The 18,315-nt window shown below is 44.1% G+C and overlaps 1 protein-coding gene across 1 annotated transcript in view; it reads right to left on the reverse strand.

Moving 5' to 3' along the window:
- Positions 1 to 14,813, reverse strand: part of LOC111646181 (kinesin-like protein KIF26A) — a 38,279-nt gene extending 23,466 nt beyond the window's left edge. Inside the window, exons 1-6 of the mRNA XM_087170887.1 lie at positions 14,703 to 14,813; positions 12,163 to 12,432; positions 4,691 to 5,119; positions 4,459 to 4,588; positions 4,234 to 4,352; positions 2,273 to 2,403 (exon numbers count right to left, since the gene is read on the reverse strand). Of these exons, the coding sequence (XP_087027013.1) occupies positions 2,273 to 2,403; positions 4,234 to 4,352; positions 4,459 to 4,588; positions 4,691 to 5,119; positions 12,163 to 12,432; positions 14,703 to 14,813 (1,190 nt within the window). The remainder of the gene's footprint in view (positions 1 to 2,272; positions 2,404 to 4,233; positions 4,353 to 4,458; positions 4,589 to 4,690; positions 5,120 to 12,162; positions 12,433 to 14,702) is intronic.
- Between the last annotated feature and the right edge of the window lie 3,502 nt (positions 14,814 to 18,315).

An 18,315-nucleotide genomic window follows, 5' to 3' on the forward strand; every position in this document is an offset into this window, starting at 1 on the left:
GGGACTTCAAAGACACTCATTATATGTATATGTTATATGTGTGTGTGTGTGTGTGTGTGTGTGTGTGTGTGGTTTGTAGGAACTGGACTGAACACAGGACTAGACCAGGTATTGACCAAGTCCAGCAGCTGTTCTGGGGAGAGGACAGGAGTGAGAAGAAGAAGAAGAAGAACAGGTGGTGAGTCTCTGCGGCACCTCTGATTGGTCTGAAGGATTCAGGAGTGAAGCTCCGATAGAAAAGGTCGATAGAAAAGCTCGGGCCAAAAGCCAGAAATCCACTTTGAGGGAACTCGACCCCCCTCAGAGTGGAGCCTGATTTAATGTTCAGTTCATTTCAGGGTCCAAGGATTCTGTTCACCAGACCAGACCTGGTTCTGAGACCATAGCCGGGAAGCTCAGATGTTGTTCTGCCTGGGTGTACCTGGGTCCGGACCCAAGTTTTTGACTCCTGGGTTTGGCAGACCTTTGAGGACACACTGATGATCTGTGGGTATCGAGCGGGATCAGTTTCAGGTTTGTGAAACTGAACGGTCTCAAACCGGTACAATACACTGAGTAGGGGTCCAGGGTCCAGGGTCCAGAGTCCAAGGTCCAGGGTCCAGAGTCCAGGGTCCAGGGTCCAGGGTCCAGGGTCCAGGGTCCAGGGTCCAGGGTCCAGAGTCCAGGGTCCAGAGTCCAGGGTCCAGGGTCCATGGTCCAAGGTCCAACTCTCAGATCTCTTTGTGCTGCCTCTCACCATCAGTCTAAAACACACACTGTCCCTGACCTCTGACATGACCTACAGCACCACCTCCATCTGCGACATCCTAATGTGCCGGTGGAAGGAGATGCTTGATGTTTCCATGGCGATGATGCATCTCGGCCCCTGAATTATAGACGACTTCTTCTTCTCGTCTTTGCTCCTTGATGTTTGTGGCTTTGATGGAGCTTGAAGCTGAATGTGCGACGAGTCTCAGTCGTTCAACATTCATGTTTTCATTATCTCTGCGTCCTCTGTGGTCTCTGTACCATGAACAGCTCATAGCAGCTAATGCATACCATATCAGATGGGGGGGGTGTTGAGGAGAAATCAGACCAGCACCAGCCGTCGTTCAGGCGAAAGTCACCTTCAGAATTCCCTCCACTGAAGAAGAAACCATGGTTTCATCTAAAAAGGCCTCAGACACAGAAGGATGAGACCAGATCACAGGTGGACTCCATCAGTGTCATTAGAGGCTCCATCAGTGTCACTGATGCAGCTGGTCCCAGAGTACAGTAAAATGAAATGTTCCAATTTCTAACAGGTTCCATATGTAATTTCAACATATATGATTTTACTTCATATGTACATATACTACAATTGTGAATGGGAAACTGAGCCGAAGCCCTCGTCACCCTCACCCCCTCCTGAGCCCTGAGGACCAGGCTGCTCGCTGCTCTGTGACAGCTCCAACCACTCAAACTGGGTAAAAATAGTAAATCTGCCAATTACATTCTGCACAGAGAGAAGAGTGAGTGTGTGGCTCAGGAAGACTTTGATCCCTGAGGGAAAATCCTCATTTTAAATGTTTCTGCTGCAGAAAAACCAAAAACCATCTGAACTTTAACGTTTTACAGCAAGAAACATCAGCAACAGTTCACTGAAGGAAGACCATGAGAGGCGGTAGAAAGCTCCAAATTGGGTTTTGATTATTTAGTTTACTTTTTAAGATGTAGAAATACTTGACAATGTTCTAAATACCATAATAACATTTCATATGAGGTAAATGGATTAATTAATAAGTTTCCAACACAATATCTGAACAGTTTAGTTGTTACTAAACAACATTAGCTTCAGATCCTCAGGCAGGACTCTGCTGGTCCTGGTTCAGGATCAAAAGTGACCAGGTTTTTACACTCAGTGACATCTTCTAAACCTCTTTCTGTTTTATTTCTTTATTTCACAGCTTTTATTTATTATTTATTTTTATTTATTTATGTGTTTTATTTTATTTCATTCACTGAACTTTTATTTGCTGGATCTTTATCTTGTTTTCATATTTAGTTTTTCTGTTCTGAAGCACAATGGTTTGACAGGTGGTGTATAAATAATGTTTTTTTACAGAGAAAGTCCTGAACTGATTTGTACTGAACTTGGAGGAGGGCTGGGTCCCGGTCCAGAACCAGAACATTTACTGTAAATTTGACTTGATTTTCTCTCTGAACTGTGGTGCATCTGCCTGATTTATTATTATACATATTATCATATATTCAGGATAAGGGAGAGTTTTCTATGTGGGATGCGTTCACTGACCTGAGGAAGAATGCGGCAGCAGCAGACGGCAGTTGGCTGGTCTGGGTGGCGATGCTGTGGGCGGCTGGTTTGACTGCGACGACCTTTGTCGAATTCTTCACGGTCGCACAACTTCCATCTGAGGCCACAGTCTGAGAGACGGGAGACAAACAGGACGAGCACATCAACACATGAGCTGTGACATCACCTCCACTCCTGCAGGGGGCGGGAACAAAGCACCAGGGACCAGTGTCTCAAATCTGATCTGGATTTAATCTAATCCTGCACCTTGTTACAGTAACATCGTTAATTCATCAGATGTTTCACATGAATGTTAGTTTAACAGACCCAGCTTGTGTTTAGCCTAGCTTAGCACAAAGACTGGAGGCAGGGGGAAACCCTCAGACATCTGTTCTCTGCATGTGGAGGTCATTAACTAATCAGCTCTGGTCATAAGCATCCAAACTTCTCATCATGCTCAGTCACAATGTGGCTGCTTCTTCCTGGCTCACTGTGGCTAATGGCTAATCCTGCTAATGATCACAGAGCAGAGTTTGTTGTTCTACTGTTTGGGAAAGTGGATTCATTTCACCTACAGTTTTATATTTTATAGGTTGTGACGTGTTTGAATTTTAAACTTAGTGTTCAAAGCATCAACATCCAGATAAATATAAAGACATCATCAGTTTTAAACTGTATCTGTGACCTAGTGGATTATAAATCATGATCATGGAGGTTTTTGTTGTTTGTCCTCATTCTGTCAGGACTCTTCCTCTCTCCAATCCCTCTTCTTCTTCTCTGTTTGTTCTCTTTGTCTCTGGGCTCACACCCGTGGCCTGGTTACGGTGGATTACCGTGGTAACGGGGAGTCCATTGTTCAGCTGTTGGACTGGGACACGCTCGGCCAGATAACAGGATTACACAGCGAGCCACTGGCAGGACGAACCCACCGCCACAACCAAAACACTCAGACCTGAGCAGCAGCTAATCAGACCAGGTGAACTACAAACATGTCGGAGGCTGGACTTTCTCTGAGTTTTTATTTTATCAGTGCAGATTCCTTCAGCTGTGGTTTGACTGGTTCACTGATTTTCCTGTGGTGGGGTCGAATATGCAAACAATGGATGCATAAGACTTAAAAACAACATAAACTTCACCAGCTGACACTAGACTGAAACCAGCTGACTCTAGACTGAAACCAGCTGACACTAGACTGAAACCAGCTGACACTAGACTGAAACCAGCTGACTCTAGACTGAAACCAGATGACAGTATAAAACCAGCTGACAGTAGACTGAAACCAGCCGACTCTAGACTGAAACCAGCTGACAGTAGACTGAAACCAGCCGACTCTAGGCTGAAACCAGCTGACATTAGACTGAAACCAGCTGACACTAGACTGAAACCAGCTGACACTACACTGAAACCAGCTGACACTAGACTGAAACCAGCTGACACTAGACTGAAACCAGATGACAGTATAAAACCAGCTGACAGTAGACTGAAACCAGCCGACTCTAGACTGAAACCAGCTGACAGTAGACTGAAACCAGCTGACACTAGACTGAATGATGATACGCCAGGTCCAGCCAGTTACTGGTTTTAGTCCCAGTCTTGTACAGTACACTGGAATGAACTGGAAGCTGTATATCTGTGAAAAAAAAACAAAACATGGCTGACATTAAACTGAAGAAAATGAAATTTGTAATTAAAACACCATTTTCCTGATTCTGTTCACACCTCCTCCTCCTCCTCCCCTTCCTCACTGCCCTCACCTCCTCAGAGTAAAGTCTTCACGTGTGCAGACGACCTCTCGGCTGATCAATAACCTCCTCTATCTCCCTGCAGTGACCTCAGATTATATTTGCATCTGTAATCAGGCCTCATTGATCCCAGCTCCTCATTAGAGCTGCTTCACAATCAGGACTGTGAGTCCGTGGAGGAGCAGAAACAAGCACCAGTTGACCTGAACACCACCTCACTGAGAGGAGTGTCGACATCGGACCCTGATCCTGAGACTGATCCTGAGACTGATCCTGAGACTGATCCTGAGTCTGAGTCTGGATCCAGGTCAGGTTGGTGGAGGGTGAAACTTCCAGTCCTGTCATGTGCAACCACAGATTGTACAGAAAGATGTCGAGCTGAATCCTCTGTGCGTGTTGGGACTGTGAACATACGCTCCTGTTAGCATCCGTTAAGCGTCATGCCTCGGAGGTCGTCTCCTGGGCGACACAGACACAGATTTTTGTGACGGCGCACCAGGATTTGTCCCGGTGTGCCTGGCGGTCCATGGAACCCTGGACCCAGTCCCCTGGTGCTGCTCTGTGCTTCCTGCCTCTTTGAGAATAAAGAGGAGCATCTGGTCCACGGTGGAGAGTAATGTGATGAAATGATCTATTGGCTTTATAAATGACATGCAGCGTGTCCCTCCCTGCTTACTGTAGTGTGCTGGTGTTCAGGACTGCAGCAGGAGACCCTCCACACTCCTTCCAGGTAGTGGTGTGCATCTAGGGGGAGGGGGGTAACCGTAGCCAGCCCTTTGGCGCCACCCCCACCAAGGTAGGTGCTCTGAACTCCGCCCCATCCCCACAGAGCCCCGCCCCCCTGTCGCTGCCCCTCGTCAACCACCCAGCTGCTCTCTGAGGCCGGGGGGTTGCAGGTATTGGGGGTGGGAGGGGCACTGGGGGTGTCGGGGTGAGGCGTCATCTCCCTGCTGATGCCCAGAGCCTGACGTAGTGCGAGGCGCCTCAGCTGCTGGAAGGAAGCAGCGCAGACGTCGCAGCGGGCGTCGACGGAAGCATGGCGGCTGCGACGAGGCCACTGGAGGCGGTGGAGCTTATCGAACAGGAAGGAGGCGTAGGCTGGGTCCTGGAGGGGGGGGGTAAAGACAGACAATACAGGTGATGAAACCAGGAGGAACCAGAGTCCAACATGTTACACACTTATTTACTTTTACCCCCACCAAGACCAAACATGTGTCAGTGAGATCCACAGATCCAGATCCGGATCCAGATCCGGATCCGGATCTGGACTCAGATGATCCAGATCCTGAGAAACTGATGGAAATGTTGGAAAAATCTCACTATGTTCTGGATCAGCCCCAAAACCTGAACGGGTTCTTCCCTGAACCAGAACCTGATTCAGGACCTTTTGCAAACACAATTTCCTCGACTGAGGCAACGATAGAAACACACACAGGGCTGTGTTAAACCTTTATACTTTTACCCCCACCAAGACCAAACATGTGTCAGTGAGATCCACAGATCCAGATCCGGATCCAGATCCAGACTGATTCTGCAGCAGCGAGTCCAGACACAGCCACAGTCAGTTTTAACTATCCACCAACAATCAACCAATCAAACAGGTGAAAGGACCGTCAGTGGCAGCTGCTGTTTGTCTGTCTGACAATACAATAGATTCATGTCAGACTCATTTTAAAGCTTCTCATGTTTCCCTCTAAAACAACACGGAAAGTAAAATTACAACTTTATTCTCTTAATATTAATTAATAATGTGATTTTATTCTCAAAATTATGACTTTATTCTTGGCCCTGATTCTCTGTCATAGTATTCAGCACATTTGTTTTGTTTTTGGATCTTTATGATTCAGCAGCTGCTCCTGATCCACACACACACACACACACACACACACACACACACACACACACACACACACACACATAAAGCCCGTCAGCGTGTGGAGATTTACAGTGCACTCTGTCAGGTTCTGACCTGCTGCCGACACGAGTCACTGAAGCTGAATGCAGGTCAGTGATTCAGTGTCAGCTGACTCCACACAGACGCCGTGATGCTTTACAGCCCAGACTCTCTTCTTCTGCCGCGTTCAGACGCAGAGAGGAAGAGCTACGTTCAGCAGCAACATCTGTTCTCCAGCTGCTCATTAACATGCTCGTTACTGCGCAACGTTGATGACATCACTGATGAATCAACAGGAAGTGAAACTTGTTGCTTTCCTAAGTAATTTTTCTGGAAAGACTTTGAAGTTAAATATGATCAAAACAACATGTGATTAACATTGAATATAAGGAAAATAATTCATTTAATATTGTTAACCTGCTGATTTTATGAGGAAAAATTCATATTCATAAGGTAAAATTTCTTTAATTTACTCTTATGTTGAACATCACTTTGAGTCTCTCAGATTTGTCCATGTCAGCAGTTAATATCTATTTCCAGATCTGCAGACACTGATTCTTTTACGTTTTATAAACAGGATCCTGTTTTCTGAGCGTGAAATATCCCAGAAGTTCTAGAGTCTCACTGCTTCAACCCTAAACATGTTATTTGTAACTATGATAATCCAAATGAATATCTACGTCACTTCATAAATATAAATGTTAAATTCTTTATCAACAAACAGAAATTTGCCAAATTAACTTTTAAATTTTCACCTTTTCTCCTGATTCTTTACTCAAATCACTTGATTTATTAAATAACAAAAAGAATAATTAATAAGTTTTAAATGTATAGAACCTTTTCCCTGTTCCTCCATAAATAACAATCTGGTTTAATGTTTGATGTATTAACTGAGTTCCTGCACGTTTCTTCTGATCAATAAAAGAACTTGTTTCTCAACAGCTCTTTAAACAACATTAAATATCTGCTGGAGAACTAACAGGAAGTTACCTGGAGAGTCCTGCAGGTTTAAGATCCTCAGTCTGATCCTGAAGCTGCTCCAGTTCTGGACCATCTGAGTCCAGACTAGCAGACTAGCTCACGACCTTCTGACCCTCTCTGTGACTGACACAAACCAGCTCCACCACATTTGTGATTTTAACTAAATCAAACAACAATCACTTTAACACACAAAAAACTACAGCTCCCAAAGGCTTATGGGTAATGATGTTGAATACTTGTTAAAAAAAAAAAAAAAAACTTATTTGAACATATAAAGTGATTTTTAGAAATGAACTGGTGCAGTTCTTCATGATGTGATCGTTGAGGTGACTTCTTTCTTTTAATCTAAATCTCTTACAATCTGAACGTTTATAAGACAAAATAATAAATTAGAATAAACTGGATTAAATATCCAGTTAAAAACCATCAGTCACTCAATCTGACGCTTCACAGCTGCTGTGTTTTATTTGATCTCAGATGGATCTGAAACAGTCACATGGTCCACATGGTTTTGGTGGGTCGTGTTTAGCCCTTGGAAGATACTGGTCTGGTACCAAACCCCTATAAACCCTCATCTGTGCTAGTGTTGTCTGATCTAGTCTGATCTGATCTGATCTGATCTAATCTGATCTGTGATCTAATCTAATCTGATCTGTGATTTAATCTAATCTGATCTGTGATTTAATCTAATCTGATCTGTGATTTAATCTAATCTGATCTGTGATCTAATCTAATATGATCTGTGATTTAATCTAATCTGATCAGAACTAATCTGATCTTGATGTAATCTAAACTGATCTAAAAGGAGATTACGTATTTTCGGACACGTTATAAATCAAACAATTTAATCTATTTATCAAACATTAATCAATAATGATGACAATCGTTGGCTGCAGACTTCTCTCATGTCTGCGGAGCGTTAGTTGCCATGGCAGTGGCGCGTTAGTCACCATGGCAGCAGGCAGACATCCGTCTTCTGGCTCCTCTAACAAGCGGAGACACAGAAACTCCAGTGACGTCTCACTCCTCAGATTATTCTCCTCCAGCTCAGAGGAAGTGGATTAGCTCACATTAATCAACACAGTGTTCTGAATGCTAACGACTCTTTAATGTTGCTGAAGGTGAGAGCTGAACCGGCTGCATTGCCTCCCTCCGCTCTAATTATCTCGTTAATCAGGAGGGCTGCTGGGAAACGGCTCTTCACAGGCTTTCATTTGATCAGAACCTGCAGGCAGCAGAACTGAGGACGGGCTGGACTCTGTTTCTACAGCGGAGACAGAGACGGACGCCGGGTCCCAGGTCACAGAGGACCGACCATGTCACGGCGACTGGACTGCCTCATGTTAAAGGTTCCAACAGGTGGATCCTTCATGGTCCAACATATCCCAAGGTTCACAGCAGACAGTGACAGAGAGTCTGAGGACAACACTGTTAATGTCAGTGTTGTCATTCAGCTCAACGGTAAAACAGAAGGTTTAAATGAGAAAAAGTTACGTGTTGACAGGAGCTGCGCTTTGTGATGCAACAGTAAGGGCGGGAACAGCTGCACACTGGGGTAGGTGTGATCTAACGTTAGGCTGAGGGAACAGCAGCTCTGTTCGCTGCCCCCGGTGGTTGAAACGAATTCTGCAACCACACAATCAATCAATCAATCAATCAATCAGTCAGACCAGATCAGCTGTAAATAAAAGGATTATCAGACCCAGATATCAGTCCAGCCCTGTTCCACTAACTCCCCTCCCCGTTCCCTCACTTCGCCCCACTGCAGCCGCCTCCTCCTCGCTCGTCCTCGCCGTGTCACCACTCATCACCTTCAGGAGAGGACGAGCCCAGAGTCAGTCCTCGCTACGCTAACGAGCATCAGAGGAGTCGGGTCTGTTCCAGCCCCAACCCAGAGAGCAGAGCGGACCCTGCCGCATATGGAGCAGAGACGACACAGTGGAGGCTGATTAGAAACCTCATTATGAAAATCCAAAATGGCCGGCTGACTTCCATGAATACCAGGTCAGGTCATTGACCTCCTCCTCTGCTACGGTTTGAATCTGCTGCGTCATGGCGACAGCTTCATTTGTTGGAGATAATTTTCCTGGATCAAGGCGTCCTGCAGTGCATGCTGGGCCATCATCATCTAACTGTTCATTCGCCTCCTGTATGAAGCCCACAGGTCATCTGTGCAGCAGGTTATCATCACCCATGGTTACGCTTTGTTGCTGGGTGTGTTTATTATTGTAACCATGACAACAGAGGTCCGGTACAAGGTGTCTGGTGTAGTGTTAGTATTTGTGTGTGTTATCTCCATGGAGACAGCCTGAAGCATCTCATAAAGAAAGACCTCACGAGAACTGCGTGATGAGATCAACACCACAACGACTAATGGTTCTTGACTCAAGAACTGTGCGTCGGAAACTGGGAGAAGAAGGACTTGTTGGCAGAATGGCAGCAAAGAAACCATTACTGAAAGAGAAAAAATCAATATGAAATTTACAAAACAACACAAGAAATGGACAAAGGAAGATTGGTATAAAGTGTTGTGGACTGATGAGTGTATGTTCGACGGAGGGAGGGGGAGATATAAAAAGTGTCTTTTGCCAACAGTTAAACACGGAGAGTGTAGTATTATGGTGTGCGGCGCCACTTCAGCCTCAGGAACTGGTGATCATCATGATGTGACGTGATGGCATCATGGATGAGAAAGTATACAGAGTGGCGTAGTGGTCTAAGCAGGCGCCATGTGTAGAGGCTACAGTCCTCGCTGCAGTCGGCCCCGGTTCGGTCCCCGGTTCGAGTCCCGCATCGGACGGCCCTTTACTGCATGTCATTCCCCCTCTCTCTGCCTCCCCATTTCCTGTCTCTCTCTACTATCCTGTCCAATAAAGACACAAATGCCCCCCATTAAAAGAGAGTATACCACAACATTCTGGTGAGGCACAGAGTACCATCTGGGAGTCGTCTTATTGGGCCTGGATTTACAGAAAGAATCTGCTGGAACATTGAGAAAGTCCAGACCTCAACCCCATCGAGCGAGTTGGAAAATAAACTGGACAGATCTATTGTACATTCAAAGGAAAGCATTTGGCTTGAGTTGCAGAAGGCATGGGGTAACATTAGTGTTGAAGTTCTCAGGAAATATATTGACACTATGCCAGAGAGATGTGCTGCTGTAGCTGCAAACGGTGGACATACACTTCCCTCCAAAAGTATCGGAACAATGAGGCCAGTTCCTTTATTTTATCTGTAGACTGAAACATTTGGGTTTAACATCAAAAGATGAATATGAGACAAGAGATCAACATTTCAGCTTTTATTTCCAGGTGTTTACATCTGGATTTGATGCACAATTTAGAAGATAGCACCTTTTGTTTTGAACACACCCATTTTTCATGTGAGCAAAAGTATTGGAACATGTGACTGACAGGTGTGTATTGTTGCCCAGGTGTGTCCTATTACAATGATTATTCAAACAATAAATAGCACTGAATGTCTACGCTCAGTTTCAGATTGGGATTTTATAGCATTTATAGTTAGAGGTGTAACTAACATGAAAACCAGAGAGCTGTCTCTGGGTGAAGCTGAGAGAAGATGGAAAATCAATCAGAGCCGTTGCACAAACATTGGCCATAGCCAGTACGACCATTATGAATGTCCTGAAGAAGAAAGAAAGCACTGGTGTACTAAGTAACAGTGATCGAATGGGTAGACCGAGGAAAACAGCAGCAGTTGAGGACAGAAACATTGTGAGAGCTGTAAAGAAAGACCCTAAAACAACTGTTAGTGACATCAGCAACAACCTCCAGAGGGCAGGAGTGAAGGAATCAGAATCTACTGTTCGCAGACGACTTCATGAACAACAGAACAGAGGCTACACCAGAAGATACAAACCACTCATTAGCAAGAGGAATAAGAAGGCCAGGCTGGAATTTGCTAAAAAGTACAGAGACGAGCCTCAAAACTTCTGGGACAATTTTAAGTCTATCTGTTCCAATACTTTTGCTCACCTAAGAATTTGGTGTTCCATTACAAAAATCTGCTAAGTTGTGCATCAGATCCAGATGTTAATACCTGGAAATAAAAGCTGAAATGTTGATCTCTTGTCTCATATTCATCTTTTGATGTCAAACCCAAATGTTTCCAGTCTACAGATAAAATAAAGGAACTGGCCTCACTGCTCCGATACTCTAGGGGAGTGTACCAGATATTAAAGTTAGGACTCACTTCATCTGATATCTGTCAGGTGTTCTAATAATTTTGGCCACCACTGTGTATATATATATATATATATATATATATATATATATAAATTATATCTGCACAGACTGGTATATATGTCAATATATGAAGTTGTTCTAACAGGTTTCATATATAATTTTTTACAAATATTACAGATAAAATAAAAATGTATATTTCATTAATGGAAATTAAAGACATGTTCATATATTATTATTACATGTGGAGTTTAATCTCTGAGCCTGTGGATAAAGTGAACAAACCAGCAAAATACCAGCGGGGTGTGTGTGTGTGTGTGCAACAGAGCGAAGAGCCACTGACTGACCAACTGAGAGAGACAGAGTGGGCGAGCGAGCAGCAGAGGCAGTGAAGTCAGATCACTGAACAGATCAGAGAGAGAGAGAGAGAGAGAGAGAGAGAGAGAGAGAGAGAGAGAGAGAGAGAGAGAGAGAGAGAGAGAGAGAGAGAGAGGTAACACCACAGAAAGTGAAGCTCTCTCGCCCCAGCAGAGATGTGAGCTGCTGTGATGACCTGACAGAGGAGTTCAGCGTCACTGTCCTGGGCCTGCACAGTCCGCTCAGACCACATCCCAGTCCAGGTTCTGCAGAGATCCTGGACTGTTGAGTCCAGACAGAGACCAGGACCTGGACCTGAGGGACCTTCAGGTGACGCTGTGTTTACCTGTACGTCTCCCTCAGCAACACACAGGTGTCGTCTGTGATGTCGAAAGAACGACTGAAGATCAGAGTCTTTGCAGAGACCGCCAGACCGGACTGGACTGAACCAGACCAGACCAGACCACCTGACCCAGACTGGACCAGACCAGACTGAACCAGACCACCTGACCCAGACCAGACTGGACCACCTGTCCTGATCCAGCTGCAGAACCCAGGTCCGGGAGGCCTCGTAACTTCCTGTCCTCGCTCTACTGTTAAAGTGTCTTACACTGACTCACCTGATCAGTCCCGCCCCTCTGCTGCTTCCAGCCAATCAGTGTATGAGGGTGTACCTGTGTGAGACAGTTGTGACAGTGTTGTGTTGCTGCTGACCTTCAGGGCCGAGGTGTCGGCCAGAGCAGCAGCTTGTCTCTTCAGCTGTGACGCCATGATGTGGCAGCGCTGACACAGCCTCTGTAGCTCCTCCCCCTCCTCCTCCGGCTTGCCGTAGCGGCTCAGTTCGCTGGCTGACAGCGAGCCCTCGGGGTTCGGCCTGGACGCGCAGCTCCTCCTCACCTCCTCTTCGTCCTCCTCTCCTGCAGAACGAAGACGCTTCCTGCGGCACGTGGAGCCCAGAGGAAGAGGAGTGTCGCCCTCCACCACCTGCACAAGACACAGGAAACTCAGTGTCTGTCACATGACTCCTCAGAGCAGGAGACATGTAACTGTTGAACCACAGGAAGTAAAACTAGTAGTACTTCCTGTAGTTAAAGTACTTCCTGTTGTGACAGTTTCACATTAAAAGTACTACCTGTAGTCACAGTATCACAGGTGAAGTACTTCCTGTAGTTACAGTTTCACATTAAAAGTACTACCTGTAGTCACAGTATCACAGTAAAAGTACTTCCTGTAGTTAAAGTATCACAATAAAAGTACTCCCTGTAGTCAAAGTATCACAGTAAAGGTACTTCCTGTAGTTACAGTTTCACATTAAAAGGACTTCCTGTAGTTAACGTATTACAATAAAAGTACTTCCAGTAGTTCAACTATCCCAGTAAAGTACTTCCTGTAGTTCAACTATCACAGTAAAGTACTTCCTGTAGTCACAGTATCACAGTAAAAGTGCTTCCTGTAGTTAAAGTATCACAATAAAAGTACTCCCTGTAGTCAAAGTATCACATTAAATATACTTCCTGTAGTCACAGTATCACATTAAATGTACTTCCTGTAGTTTCACATTAAAAGTACTTCCTGTAGTCACAGTATCACAGTAAAAGCACTTCCTGTAGTTAAAGTATCACATTAAATATACTTCTTGTAGTTAGTTTCACATTAAAAGTACTTCCTGTAGTTACAGTGTCACAGTAAAAGTTCTTCAGATGAATCATGGGAAATCTTTGCTGTTATTTGTGAAATGTAGAATTTGACGTCTCTGCTCAAACAGATGATTAAACGACATCAAACGACATCTAGTCTTTTTCTACATTATGTCGTTTAAAAAGACAAACTTTCATATGAGAACATAAAGTGATATTTCTGTTCTCAGTATGTGTTTATCACGTGCTGTATTAGGACGAGCTCTCCCTCTGAACGGAGGCTGAGTAGAAGTGTGAAGTAAGAGCAGTTCTGAGAAGCTGCAGGGTGAGGCTTCATCTGCAGCTCTGAACAAAGACTGAGGAGGAACAAATGATCGACAGCAGAGTCATCATCACAGCTAAACCTCCACACGCTCGCTAGCTTCACCTGCGTCACCAGAGACAGACAGAAAAATCACCTGAGGTCACATGACTTTGACTTCAAAATAAAAGCAGAGCGAGTTTAATCAAACACCAGTGTCGAGCCAGAATCCAGAGATGAGTCTGATACTCACTGTGTATCTCCTGTAATCCGGTCTGTGTCCCCGAGCTGAGCTCCAGTACTGTGAGTACATCTCTGTTCACAAACTCCCCGACGGCTTTAATGAACTTTAATAAACTCTGATTATCTGATGAACTCTCCGACTGAGAAGCAGCTTCAGTCTCAGCCTGTGAGGAGCTCTGCTTTCAGTACAGAGGGAAAAAAGACAAGCTGAGTGTGTGTGTGTGTGTGTGTGTGTGTGTGTGTGTGTGTGTGTGTGTGTCTCGGCTGTAGGAGGAGAATGATGTCGCTGAAGCGTGAACTTTCAGACTGCAGGACGGGAGAGTGAAGACTGAGCTGAGATCCACTGCTCTGACACAGTTACATAACTGCTGTGTGTGAAGACGAACGATGACACGGTGGTGGTGAATATTAGTGTGAATATTAGTGTGAATATTAGTGAGGCTGGTGGAGGTAGATAAACAGTGATGGCTGCTGGGCAACTGATACTGGATACTGGACAAACCGGTCCAGATGATGTAGACCAGGAACGTCCATGGTGGATCCACTCAGTCGCTGTGATTCAGATGATTCGATCATTCACCAATTCCATCTAATGCTGGAGGGAAAAACAAGAAATGAATTACAAATCTGAAATCTACTAAAATCTGATGTGACGGCCCAGCCCAGCCCAGCCTGTCAGTGTGTGTGAGTGTGTGTGAGTGTGTGTGTGTGTGTGTGTGTGTGTGTGTGTGTTGTAGAGGAGCCTGTGGTGAGTGGAGGAGGTCTGCCCCCCCCCCCCATCACCAGTCACTGGACTGGTTTCTCTGGTTTGAGGATTGTTGGAAACATTGGTGATAATGTAAGAAGACAACTCAAATAAATACAGAACATAGATCTAGTTGTTTTTAGGCATTTTAATGTGGGAAAATAACAGATTATAATCTAAGTGGGTTAAAATATATTCTACCAGTATTATTCTTTAAATGTTTGTTTACCTGAAGTTACAGCCTCTGGTGCAGGTTTCCTGTCTCTCCTCTAGGGACAGGAGCAGCAGGGTCTTACACCGGGGGTCAAAGGTTGATGTTCGTCTCTACTGCACTGGTATATCTCTTCTTCAGATCTTGTATGGTGCTGTGTTTGATGTCTCTGACCATCGCTGTGTCACTAATGTTGTCCTGTGCCACAGCTGTGGTCGCCACTTGCATCGACCTCAGTTCCTTCGGTGTTCCTGATATCTGTCTCATTCAGGGTGAAGATATCTGTGCCACTCTGTCTGTAGAAGCGTCGTCAGCGACAACAGCCAGGTGCCCCAAATGCTTCAGCACTTCATGTGATAAATCACGTGCTTTCTAACATGCAGGGTTAGATCGTTCTGGATCATTGGGAGGAAGCTTTGCTGAGCTAAGTGTGTCCAGTGTTGGTTGGTTTTCCAGTGGAGCTGATTGAACATTAGCTTCACACATCCTCGGCTAAAGTTTTCTCTGGGTGGTGCTGTGTGAGATGAGTCCTAAGGTTTGCAGTATTCCCAGAGTATTTTATTTTCATACAACACTTCAAATCTCATGTGTCATATCCATCTCCTTCATTCCTTCTTTGTTAAAAAACCAACGTTCGATTCAAACGCAGTCTTTCTCCAATGCCTCCATATTTGTTTTACCAACTTCCTCCCCCACACTGACCGTGACCTCTGCTGACCTCACCAGAAAAAAACTCCGCTCCACCATCTAGTGATTTTATCATTGAAATACCAAAAAGTTCAGTTCGTGTAAGCAATTCATACAATAAAAGATCGATACTTGGCGTCCGGGATTCGATACAATATTGCCTCATAACCTGTTGTGATACTATGCTGTATTGAGTTTTCCCTCCACCTGTTTAAGCACAAACCTCATTTCTGTTTTCAACGACCAAATGTGGCGTTTTCAACCAGTGAGATGCAGCATTACTCTTCCTGTGCCTAGTCTCTCAGGAATTATAAGAAGAAGAAATCAGACTGGGTCTATTCCTTGGTGTGTTCCAGACAAACCAAGATGTTGGACACACTCGTAACACTTCTCTATGGGCTTTTCAAAACGTCCAGATGGTGCTGACAAAGCCAGCTAATGTGATTTGAACCAGATAGTACGAATGAGTATGTTCTTTGGTTTACAGAGAGGACGTCAGTAGAGTAAGCGCTCCTTCAATCAGGTCCAGGACACATTTACACACAGAACTAAAAGAATGTGGTCTGACTGATCGGATCTCAATGCGTCTTAGGTGCGTTCACACCTGAACTTTTTGGGTCTTGACAGACCAAAGAACTGAAGAAGATCATCAGGTAAACCAGAGCAAAACCAGCTGACAACTTAAATACATCACTTCCAACAACAAGGAGAGTTCAGACTTCCTGCACAACATATTCATGTCCAACTCAGAGACACCAACCAGAACACCACAAACATGAGGTCCAGCCACGAACACAAATGGAGCTCGTGGCCTCTTCACACCGGCAGTAAGACAAAGGAAACAAAGAACTGAAAAACAATAAACTCCCAAATGAAGTTTTAGTTTTAGATTTTATCTTTAACATTTAGTACTGTATGTTAGGATGTGTTTGCACATAATAATATGTGTGTTACTTTTATTCCACTATCTTTCTGCCAGGAAGTGTAGGCACAAAATAATTTCATCATTTCTGGATAGAGGGAAATTATTTAATATCATATTGTTATTCTGCATGTTTAAATGCTAATAAAAGTGCCCCTGAAGGAGAGCTCAGTCCTCAGACAATATAAAAAAGTATAATGTGTCAGCGCATTCGTTTATTTGCACTAAGAGTTCTCCACTCAAAGTTATCCGGTGAAACCAATATTTATTTGCTATTAAAGAATCAAAATCAGCATGTACATGGATCTCCTCCGATATGAAAACCAGTCTGCAAGCAGTTAGCTGTGGCCAACGTCCCAGAGAAGAGAGTCTATCTCAGCAGTTACACAGAGTTTTGTATTTATTTCTGTAACTATCTGATTGGTGGAAAAGCTGGGGAGAGGCTGTGGTTTAGACTCAGCTGGCACAGTGCCTCCTTCTTCTGAGCTGACTGCACCTGGAGAAAAACCTACTCCCTTTTCATGTAACCGCCATTCGTCATGTTTGGAGTTATTGTTTACTTTATGCAACTGAGGCGGTCACATGACATCCTGTTCTTCTGGTGTCTCCCTCTGTGTGCGTGTCTGCCTTGAGTTTCACCCTAGCGCCCCCTAACGCATAGCAACAGTAATCATCAGAATATAAAAACAACACTCTCTTAGCAATGTAACTTAACTTTTAATATTTCTCACAAATGTCTGTTGATATCAGTCCAGGTGACTGGAACCACAAGGCAGAGAGTTCCCCCAGCTGACTCAGTAAATCCAGGTTCATGGAAATCAAACTGGGAGGCTCAGCATCTACTGGAATCACTGGATCTTCTCACTCAGTAAAAGACCTGAGCTGTATTAACAAACAGGATTATAGTCCCTGTTCTGCTTTCCTTTATGTTTCATCTAATGTTCCTCTTATGTCGTACAACGTCAAACTACATCATTACATCAAAGTGACGACTGAATGTAAACACCACATACTGAAATGCATTTGTTACTCTCTAGTTCAATTTCCAAACTGTCAGTGACATCAGAATTAACTGATTCTAACAAAATGTGCTTAATATTGACACAGTACAAATATATATGTATTTAGAATTAAACTGTTTCAGCTGAACTAATATTTAGATACTCAATAAAACAAATGTTACACATAAAATATTCAGACTTTAGTTTCTCACTGACAGTAAAACTGTATTTTCCTATAGAAACACAGAACCTGTTTCAGCGCCTCAGTAAACATAATCTTTCTAAATGTTCTTAGAAACAGTAAAACTAAATTCTGTAGTTCACCGTTTCTAATCAAAAACACTGCTGACAAATCATTCATCATCTCTAGCATCATGAAAAGTCAGGGACTTAAAACTCTGTTTATTTCTCTTTCTGTAACATGAATATTACATGAAACTTACATTTTAAGCTTCAGTACGTTTCTCTTTACACCGTGATATTCACAACATACAGTAAACTGCTGCAACCAACTCTACATGGAGACACAGGTGATACTAGCTTACAGAGACAGGTGATACTAGCTTACAGAGACAGGTGATACTAGCTTACCGAGACAGGTGATACTAGCTTAGCGATACAGGTGATACTAGCTTACCGAGACAGGTGATACTAGCTTACCGAGACAGGTGATACTAGCTTACCGAGACAGGTGATACTAGCTTACAGAGACAGGTGATACTAGCTTACCGAGGAACGTGAAGATATTTACCGAGTATCGTGACGCTAGCTTACCGCGGCGGGTGAAGTGAATCTAAAACCGGCACTTCCGGTGGTCTCGTGGCTCCTGCAGATAAACCGTTTCTCTGTCAACTGATATCTGCTGGACTTCAATAACAGTTTTCACTTTGTTCCTACCGTTTCTTGACTTTAGTGCAGCTCGTCGTTGTTACTGAGCAGCTGCTTCAACTCTCTCTGAACCACGGAGCCTCCTCGCGCTCGCTCTCACAACACACTGTAAAACATTGTTAAATTTAGTGGCGGGAAACAGTGAAACAAAAGATTTGACCAAGTTATCATAACTGTTATATCAAATAACACGAATAAAAGTATTAAATTGAATCTACAGTGAATAGTTGGG

Source organism: Seriola lalandi, unplaced genomic scaffold (genome assembly GCF_002814215.2).
Source record: "Seriola lalandi dorsalis isolate HSWRI2012SDOR001 ecotype SW California unplaced genomic scaffold, Sedor1 jcf7180002054966, whole genome shotgun sequence".
Taxonomy (NCBI): domain Eukaryota; kingdom Metazoa; phylum Chordata; class Actinopteri; order Carangiformes; family Carangidae; genus Seriola; species Seriola lalandi.